Source organism: Arachis hypogaea, chromosome 13 (assembly GCF_003086295.3).
Source record: "Arachis hypogaea cultivar Tifrunner chromosome 13, arahy.Tifrunner.gnm2.J5K5, whole genome shotgun sequence".
Taxonomy (NCBI): Eukaryota; Viridiplantae; Streptophyta; class Magnoliopsida; order Fabales; family Fabaceae; genus Arachis; species Arachis hypogaea.
The window spans coordinates 122,443,129-122,453,242 of NC_092048.1; the positions used below are offsets into that span (position 1 = coordinate 122,443,129).

Genomic DNA, 10,114 nt, shown 5'->3' on the forward strand with positions numbered 1-10,114 from the left:
TCGTAGCATTAGTAAGAACTAAGAAAGGAAGAGGGAACGCCGAACGACCATGATAATTGATAAGGGTGTTAATTGGCTTATTTTGAGAGGTGATTTAGGCGGGGGATTATTATTACTGCTGCTTGCGTTTAGGGCGCACGTTAATCATTAATCAGCACCCGTTTCACCGCCTTTCATGTGGCCAACACTCTCCTATTCCTACTCGCTTCTGTTCTCTGTTTTTTCGTTGTAAATAAAACTACTTATTATTATTTTTTTTAAACCCATTTTTATTTTTTATATATTATATCACATGATCACATTTTAGTTTTGTTTGTTTTTATTTCAGTCCAAAAAATGAAAAAGAAGGACAAACGCAAAAGACATTGAATTGATAACTGATAGCAACCCAATTGGCTCCATCATTTTCCATCATATATTACACCCCACCCTCTTGCTTTTCTCCCCTTACACTCAAATCTCCCTCTTTCTTCCCCGTGAAAACCAGCACAACACAACGCCAACGCCAACGCCAACGCCATGGACATGGATACAAGATAACCACTCTAATCTTCTTCCTCCTCCTCCTTCTCAGATCTGCTCCATTCCGAATATCCATAGGTACTGCACTCCCTTCAATCTATTCTCCTTGTCATCCTTACATATCGTTCTCCCTTTTATTTCTTTCTTTATTATTCCTTTACACGTCGCTGTTTTGTGTTACCGATTCAATATCTATATAATTTATTGATTTTATTTTGCTTGTTCTCTCGTTTCTGAGCTCACTGTGGCGGTTTTCTTATATTTCGTTGTCATATTTCTTTGTGATTGCATTGTTCCGTGAAAGGGTGATTACGTTATCTTTTATCGTAGTTCTTTATTTTCTTTTTTCTTTCCGGTAGCGTAGATCTGAGTGAGTGTTCTTGATTACGCTTTGACTTTACGCTGTTGCTTGCTAATCTGTTCAATACGTTCGATATTTTTGTCAACCGCTTCAGCAATCCGCGGCAATCATTTAGTTTATGCATCTCTCTGTTTGACAGCTTCTATTGTTGAATTTCGCTCTTTATCGTTCAAGATTGGCATTTCCGTTCGTGGAACTTTCTGATCCGGTTGTTCTTGGTTTTTGTGAATTGATTAGATCTCCTACTGTGTTCAATATTTGTGTTCGTTCTTTCATAACTTGAAAAATGTTAATGTAATGAAAAGAGGAAATTGAAATCATCACTAATCTATGGCAATGGCTAAACCTCCAATTCGATTTGACTTAAAGATTTGTTAGCATCCTGTAATTTGATTTTTCTTAATAGTTATTGTCACATGGAATTTCCGTGTAACTGTATGTGTTTCGTTAGATTTATTTATATTTGAGTTGTGTAGATGTGGGCGACTGAGTTCTGCCATTACTAATCAGATTATGAGCATGGTTGGTGTTTAATTCTGGTTTTATTTCTTGACCAGGTTTAAACTATCCGTGTGAATTGTTGGACCCTGCTAAAACATGGCTCAAGCAAGATATACTAGAATAGACAATAATAAAAAGTCATCGTCCAGTTTCTGCTCGACAGTGACAATTGTTGTGTTTGTGGCTCTATGTCTGGTTGGGGTATGGATGATGACATCCTCCTCTGTAGTTCCTGCACAAAATGCCGATGTTACACAGGACAACAAGACCGATGCTGCTCAGGACAGCACGATTGACATGAAAGAAGCACAGAGTGACACGAAAGAACAGGTGACTGACAACAACAATAGTGGCAACACTCCGAAGTTTGAAGACAATCAGGGTGATCTTCCTGAGGATGCAACCAAGGGGGACACAAATGTCACCTCAGAAAACAACTCTGACGTGAAAGAAAACCAGGAAGAAAAATCAGAGGACAAGTCTGAAGAAAAGTCTTCTAAAGAATCTAAAACAGAAGATGGAGACAAGAAAACCGAGGACAAAGATTCCCCCACAGAAAGTACTGAATCAAACTCACAAACTACAGAAAACAAGGATAGTGGTGAAACTGAGAAACCTGGTTCTGGTGATAGTGAGAAGAAATCTGAATCTGATGAGAGCGATACAAAATCTGAATCGAATGAAAATAAGCAATCTGATTCAGATGAAAGTGCAAATAAATCTGATTCAGATGGAAGTGAAAAGAAATCTGATGACTCAAGTGAAACAACTGATAACAAGACAGAAGATAAGGTGCAACAAAGTGATAAAGAATCAGATGTAAGCTCCAATGAGAAGGAAACAGATGACAGTGCCAACAAGCAGACTTCAACTGAAGTATACGCTTCTGGGGCCCAGTCAGAGCTTCTGAATGAAAATACCACTCAGAATGGGTCTTTTTCAACTCAGGCAGCAGAGTCGAAGAATGAAAAGGAGTCACAAGCATCCTCCAAGCAATCCACTGTGTACAACTGGAAATTATGCAATTCCACTGCTGGCCCTGACTACATCCCATGCCTTGACAACTTGAAAGCAATCAGGAAACTTCCAAGTACCAAACATTATGAGCACCGAGAAAGGCACTGTCCTGAAGAACCTCCTACCTGCCTTGTCCCTCTTCCAGAAGGATATAGACGCCCAATTACATGGCCCAAAAGCAGAGAGAAGGTATGCATCAACATAAATGCAAGCAAGTATCATTATTGGTTTGACAAGATATTCTTCAATAAAATAATGAGCTGTTTTCTTGCAGATATGGTATTACAACGTTCCACACACTAAGCTTGCTGAATATAAGGGCCATCAAAATTGGGTGAAAGTTACAGGCGAGTACCTTACCTTTCCGGGTGGTGGAACCCAATTCAAGCATGGGGCACTTCATTATATTGACACTATACAACAGGTAAAATTGGTTGCTTTTGATGTTTACAAGTTTCATATGAAAAAAACTGGATGGGATGTTGTTGCAAGTTCCAGAAATCCATATTACCTGTTACATGAAAAAATGTTGTATACACTGCTCCCGAATCTCGATTGATCTCTTTATATAATTCTTGTGTTCTCTAGTTGCTTCTTCTAATTTAATTTCAAATCAAACAAAGCAAAATTAACATGGAGTTTTGTGACCTTTGCTCAAGTATTTGTGATTTCATTATTGATTTTACAGATAAATATTCAGAATATTTTATCCTATGTGTCATCCACCATAAAAGGATATCATTTCAAAATTACCCTCAGAAGTCTTTGTTATATTATTTGTTGAGTATGATAAAAGGTTGTCAGAGCGTGTGTTATGTGATTTCTGATTTACTAACTTGAAATGTGATCTCCTCTATTTTATTTTATTGACATTGTTGAGGAACATTGTGATGCAGTCTGTACCTGATATAGCTTGGGGCAGACGCTCACGGGTGGTATTAGATGTTGGATGTGGTGTTGCCAGCTTTGGTGGCTTTCTCTTTGAGAGAGACGTACTTACAATGTCTTTGGCACCAAAAGATGAACATGAAGCTCAGGTACAATTTGCACTTGAGAGGGGAGTTCCTGCCATTTCTGCCGTGATGGGTACAGTGAGGCTTCCCTACCCTGGAAGAGTATTTGATATAGTCCATTGTGCACGATGTAGAGTTCCGTGGCATATAGAAGGTATTTCACTGTTTTATAGTGTTTAGATGAATGCATGTTCATACAAGCTTGAATTGTTATGCAGCTTTTCTGTACTGAACAGTCTGGACCTGATCCTTTGAGAATTTAGTGAGACAGCTTCTTTATATAGTAATAATATAACACGGATTCATGTGCAAGTGGCTTTTTATTTTAGCAGCTTACCATTTGTACAATTGTAGGTGGAAAACTTCTCTTGGAGCTGAATAGAGTATTGCGGCCTGGTGGTTTCTTTGTTTGGTCTGCTACTCCTATTTATCAAAATAAGACAGAAGATGTTGAAATATGGAAAGGTAGATGATAACTAGACTGCTGGCTCTGTTAAGCATTTTAATGTCGGGGTATATCGACACTGACATTTTATGATTTGCTTTGTAGAAATGAAAAAGCTAATAAAAGCAATGTGCTGGGAAGTTGTGAACATTACCAGGGATAAACTTAATGGAGTTGGTATAGCAACATACAGAAAGCCAACTTCTAATGAATGTTACGAGCAACGATCTAATAACGAGCCACCTATGTGTCTAGATTCTGATGATCCAAATGCAGCATGGTATTTCTTCATGAAACATTATTATTATTATTATTATTATTATTATTATTATTATTATTATTATTATTATTGTGTTTGGTTAAAAAGTTTCCGAAGGGCACATCTTAAGGAGCCTAGGGTGGGGGTAAAAATTTTGAAGTTATTGGATTCAGTGGTTTAAGAATTTAAAATGAAAAATTAATTTCCAATGAAAAACACTTTTAGCTTCGTGAAGAGTGTTCTTCACTCCTTTGTTCACTCTCCATCCTTCTCAAATTAACTGGCTCTCTTACTTTTTGAGTCAATTGTAAAATTAATGTATTTGCTTACACTTTTGTCTAAATATATTAGCTTTTCAATGAATAAAAAAAGAGAGAGAAAGAAACAATTAATAAAAGAAAATTCATAATGATTATCTTCATTTATATGACATGTCTTCTATCTGATCTCTTTGATCCCAGGAACGTTCCATTGCAATCTTGCATGCACAAAGTGCCAGTGAGTTCATCAGAGCGTGGTTCACAGTGGCCAGCGCAATGGCCAGCAAGACTGACTAATGTACCTTACTGGTTGACAAGTTCTCAAGTTGGAGTTTATGGAAAGCCTGCTCCTGACGATTTTACTGCGGACTATGATCACTGGAAACGTGTTGTTTCCAAGTATGTAGATGGGATGGGAATTCAATGGTCAAATGTTCGAAATGTCATGGATATGAGATCAGTCTACGGAGGGTAAGAAAAATCACTTTTGAAATGTTAATCCGAATTATATAAGACTGTCCTTGTCACTATCTTTGTTTTATAACTGTTTTTGGGCTCCAGGTTTGCTGCAGCTATGAAAGATTTGAATATTTGGGTCATGAATGTAGTTTCAGTAGATGCTCCAGACACACTTCCTATTATATATGAACGCGGTCTTTTTGGCATGTATCATGATTGGTGTGAATCGTTTAGCACTTATCCTAGGTCCTACGATCTCCTCCATGCAGATCATCTGTTTTCAAGACTCAAGAAAAGGTGTGTATAATTATTTCATTTCTCAGTCATCACAATCAATAGTGTCAGATTATATCAACAGACAATAATTATGTGTCATTTTGCTAACATGTTTATTGGTCTCTTAGGTGTAATTTTCAAGCTGTTGTGGCTGAGGTTGATCGGATTTTGAGGCCCGAAGGAATGCTTATTGTTCGAGACACTGCTGAGGTAATTAACGAGCTTGAGAGCATGGTGAAATCTATGAACTGGGAGGTTCGCATGACTTACACTAAAGAAAATGAGGGCTTTTTGGGTGCCCGGAAGTCCATGTGGCGGCCTACGGAGACTGTGACGCTCGAATATGCTGTTTGATTGACAGGATGGATAGGTGATTTTTGGATTTTGGCTTAGAAAAATTATTGTGTAATTGTACTTCCACATTTATCTATGTATCATGGTAGTTAGGCATTCATGTATTCGGCTTTTTTCTTTTTTTCTCCCCCATTTGGTTATTGATTTCGATCTCCATTTAGAGGTTGGTGTATTTTGCAGAAAAATTGAGAGATAAATTCTCTTATTCATTTCTTTTTGTCCCCTCTAGATTATCGTTTCATATGTAGAAGATTTTATTCAGATTATTTTTTCGTACATAATGTAGAACGAGAAGATAGATACAAGCATTTTTGTAGGGGGTTTTATTTGTATTATTATTCATCACGCTACCAAACCAAAATCAATGTTATTACAATATATTTAGCTGCACTAAAATTAACATGCTACCACTTAAAAAAGCACATTAAGAATGGCAACTAAAATTAAATATTAGCTCAAAATCGTTTTAAAGTAAAACCAAAGAAAAAAAAATTCAAATAGCTGTCATTTAGTCACGTCCAATTTTGTAATTCACGTTCTAAATATTTAATTTATAGTAATATAGCATGCTAGAGTTTTTGGTAACGACTAACGTGTGTCATGTGTGTGTTTTATTATTTTTAGTTCTAAAGGTAAAAAATCTTGAATTTACTTAATATTAATGAACGAGTAATCGTAGTAGACACTGCCTAATCAAGAGTTTATCTTTTCTAATTAACGTGTTACTAGCTAGGCTTCTTGTGTGTAAACAGACTAGCAATCTCTTTACATTATGAATGTTTCTATTTGATCAGAAATATGAACACAACTTGGATAAGGGTTGAAAGGAAATACGAGCGAGAGGCTCGAATTTTTTTTTTTTTGAACAAGTGAGCTCAACACAATAAAGTGGAGCGACAAAGTCACAAGCAAAGTCTCAAACTTAAACTGCTCTCTTTTTTGTTTTGTGTTTGGGGGGGGGGTTGAAAAAAATGAAAATATTTCATTTTATTATTGTTTCTTAAAGACAGTAAATAAAGCTAGCTAATTTAGTGTGAAAAGTGGTCAAAACGGTATTTCTGTTGTCAATAATTAGTTTTTTTTTTTTTTTTAAAGTTGGATTGGGTCCTTGGCAGTTAGCTACATGAAGTGTTCTACATCTAGAGCGAGTCCGAGGGAATCAATGGTGAAAATTAACCTTAAACCAATTTTTGTTTCTCTTTCAACTTTCACTTGTCCTAACCCTTCTCACTTGCCTATTTTCATGCCCCTCTTTTAGTTGATCTTCACATTATTAAAATGTATAATTTATAATTTATAATAACCCTACAAAGCTAACACCACCACTCACCCCAAGAAGTATGGAAGATGAAAGCCATAGCAATTTGCCAAATGGGTTCACCACAGAAAGCCCTGAAAGCCCTTGCTTAAAGAACAACAATAACCACAACAACAACAACAATAGTAGCAGCAATAACAACAACAAAGAACAAGATCGCTTTCTCCCCATAGCCAATGTTGGTAGAATCATGAAAAAAGTGATCCCGGCCAACGGAAAAATTTCCAAGGACGCCAAAGAGACCGTTCAAGAATGCGTATCGGAGTTCATTAGCTTTGTCACCGGAGAAGCCTCCGACAAATGCCAAAGAGAAAAAAGAAAGACCATCAATGGTGATGATATCATTTGGGCCATCACAACCCTAGGGTTTGAGGATTATGTGGAACCATTAAAATCCTATCTCCAAAAATATAGAGACATAGAAGGAGAAAAGCTTAATGTTCCAAAGCAACAGCGTTCTGAACAAAGGCTACACCATCAGCATCAGCATCAGCATCAACAACACCATCACCATAACCAAGATGAAACTAATCAAACACTAAATAGTGTATATACTTCTGCAAATCTCATTTCTCATCAACCTCCTTATGTAGCCACGGATCAACCATTTTCATTGCCGTTTTCACCAAATTCAATTCAGAAACAGTTACGACCTCAAGATCAGATTGATTCCGTGGGGCATTGGTACGAGTAAGACCAGTGCAAGATTCCAATACGCCTTTCATTTTTCACTAAGCTTTTAAGAATATAATGTAACGTTTATATATGTACTTAAACATATAATATATCACAATTTTGGCCTTTGCCTCAGTTTTAAAATAAAAAGTATTTTGAGTCTCTTGTTTATATTTGTCCCATATTTGTTGTATAACATGATTGATTTCTGTTTTCCTTCTATCCGCTTGATTAACTTGATATTAAAAAAATTGTGATTGGATAAGAAAACTCTGGGGGTTAGTTGAATAACGATAGATGGATGAAAATGTAAAATGGTTACTTTAATTTATAGTATATATATATATATGCATCATGCATAATAGTAACAATCAATATGAATGAACTTTAGCCAGCTTACTTCAAATGTGAGTAACATGCAATATTGCCTATTTATAGGCTTAACTATTTTCAACATCGTAAACCAAAATATTTTATTAAGAAGCTAAAATACCTTCCAATTTATTTATTTATTGTGTCTAAGCTCGTCTTGATAACATAGGTGGCTAATAATCTTCTATATATTCATAAAAAATTTACAATTTTAATACTATTTTATTTATCATCACATCATACGTCAATTATTAATGTGAAAAAATTCTGGAATTTGAGACCTTATTTAATTCCAACTTAGATTTTTTTTCTTGATGCCTTGTCTTGTTCTTAATAATTCTTGAGTAGTCTGACTGTGTGCGGTTCTTTTCAACATTTTTCTCCTGTACATGTTTTCTTTCTTTATTATTGCTGCTTTGTCATTTATTAGCTTTGATGCTGTATATGTTTTCTTTTTTTCTTTTTTAATGAATTTCCAGATTCTTCCTCATCTTTTGACTGTAGGTTACCTACAAGTCAAATGCGCTGTGCATATGACACGCACACAACTATATCACGGGAATGGATAATCTCAATTATTAAAAAAAATTAAGTGTAAAGTGTGATCTCTAACTTTTTATTGTTCTCTCTCTCATATTTATTTTTGATCCCATTTATAAAATTAATGGTGAGAAATCACACTTTACTCCTTCTATTATAAAAAAAATTAAAAGGATTCATTCCTTTTTTTTTTTGGTATTCAAACAGGACTAAAACGCCCAAAAGAAAAAAACAAGAAACTAAATACAGATAAAACGGGGTAAGATAGCCCCTCTCTCATCCTCCTGGAGAATGCTAACTAACTCTGGGAATGGATAATCCCAGAATAAAAACCCAAAATCAAGATCAATACTCTTTTTGGCCAGGTAATCTGCACACTTGTTGCCTTCTCTGTAGTTATGTACAAAATAATTCTCCAATCAAGCTTTTTCAGCTCACTAATCATTCTAATCAAAGAATTATGGTGCCTTTCTAACTTCCTTTCCCCATTCAATAACTTCACCACTCCCTCTGAATCACATTCTACCATTATCTTCTTCATTCCCAATCTCCTTGCCAGGTTCAGCCCTTGCACAACACCCCACAATTCGGCGATGAAGGCAGAGCAGTTTCCAATCGTGTGAGTTAAGCCCGCGACCCACTTCCCGTTCTCATTTCGCAGGAGGCCGCCGCAACCCGCCTTGTCCGCAATCTCTACCGATGCTCCATTGACGTTCAGCTTCAGCCAGCCCTTTGGCAGGGGTTTCCACCCCACTCGGCCCAGTCTTCTCGCCCGCACATTTCCCACCAAGTAAGCTTTTTCAAAAGCTTTGTTAATTTCCTGAATTTCTTTGATGATTTCTCTGTATGGCTGGATTGGTCTTCTGTAATTGTTTTCGTGATTTTCCTTATTTCTCCAAAACCAGATTTTTGAGCATGTAACCATATATATATATCATTCCAATTTATATTTTGGTTCTGTCCCAATTGTTTTCTTAGGTTAACTTCCACCCAATCTTCCCAATTAAGACAGAAGAATTTCTGCAATTCCATAGGATTGAAAAAATTAATCCAAATTGTTGACGCTTTAGGGCAATCTCTGAATAGGTGTAGAAGATCTTCTTACACTCCTTGGCAAACCTTGCAGTCTCCATTTTCACCAAACAATCTTGCTATTCTCTGGTTTGTAAGAGTTCTCTTATGTATAACAGTCCACATGAAAATCTTGATTCTTTGGGGGCCTTTCCAGCTCCATAGGTGACTCCAAATAGTTTTATTAGGTTTGTCCAATTGTTTAGAGCTTTATAGGTCGATGCAATCGAGAAATCTCCATCCTCATTATGCTTCCACCCTTTTCTATCCTCGTCTGCCTCAAAATGAGGGGGGTATGTTGCTGTAATTTTCTGGACAATCTCTTCTGGCAGATAGGTATCGAGTTTTCTCCGGTTTCATTCTCCATTCTCCTCCACCCATTCTGAGACAAGGCTATTGCTATCTGAAATCTGTGTTTTGGCACTCTCCTGAAGTGCTCCTGTCCCTTCAAGCCAGTGATCATGCCAAAATCTAGTACCCCTCCCATTCCCAATAAACTTAACAGTGTTTGATTGAAAAGTTGGCCACATTTTGAGAACTTCTCTCCAGAAGCTTGAATCTGTGTTTCTACTTTGCGTGTCGTCATCAATTAGGTTCCCATTGCAGTATTTGTGCTTGAGGACTTTCACCCACATCTGCTCTGGGTTTTCATCCATTTGCCATAAAATTTT

General features: G+C 36.5%; 2 protein-coding genes across 2 annotated transcripts; both read left to right on the forward strand.

Annotated features, from left to right (window-relative positions):
• Window positions 1–228: 228 nt before the first annotated feature.
• Window positions 229–5,676, forward strand: LOC112733060 (probable methyltransferase PMT26). The gene is made up of 9 exons (XM_025781921.3): window positions 229–600; window positions 1,441–2,590; window positions 2,676–2,825; window positions 3,298–3,568; window positions 3,769–3,879; window positions 3,965–4,139; window positions 4,580–4,849; window positions 4,940–5,134; window positions 5,242–5,676. Exons 2-9 carry the CDS (start codon window positions 1,481–1,483, stop codon window positions 5,465–5,467), a joined length of 2,508 nt encoding a protein of 835 aa, XP_025637706.1. The 5' UTR covers window positions 229–600; window positions 1,441–1,480; the 3' UTR covers window positions 5,468–5,676.
• Window positions 5,677–6,650: 974 nt separating this feature from the next.
• LOC112733061 (nuclear transcription factor Y subunit B-7-like) lies at window positions 6,651–7,524 on the forward strand. Its single transcript, XM_025781922.2, has one exon. The coding sequence runs from the start codon at window positions 6,808–6,810 to the stop codon at window positions 7,477–7,479; it is 672 nt and encodes a 223-aa protein (XP_025637707.1). The 5' UTR covers window positions 6,651–6,807; the 3' UTR covers window positions 7,480–7,524.
• Window positions 7,525–10,114: the final 2,590 nt, after the last annotated feature.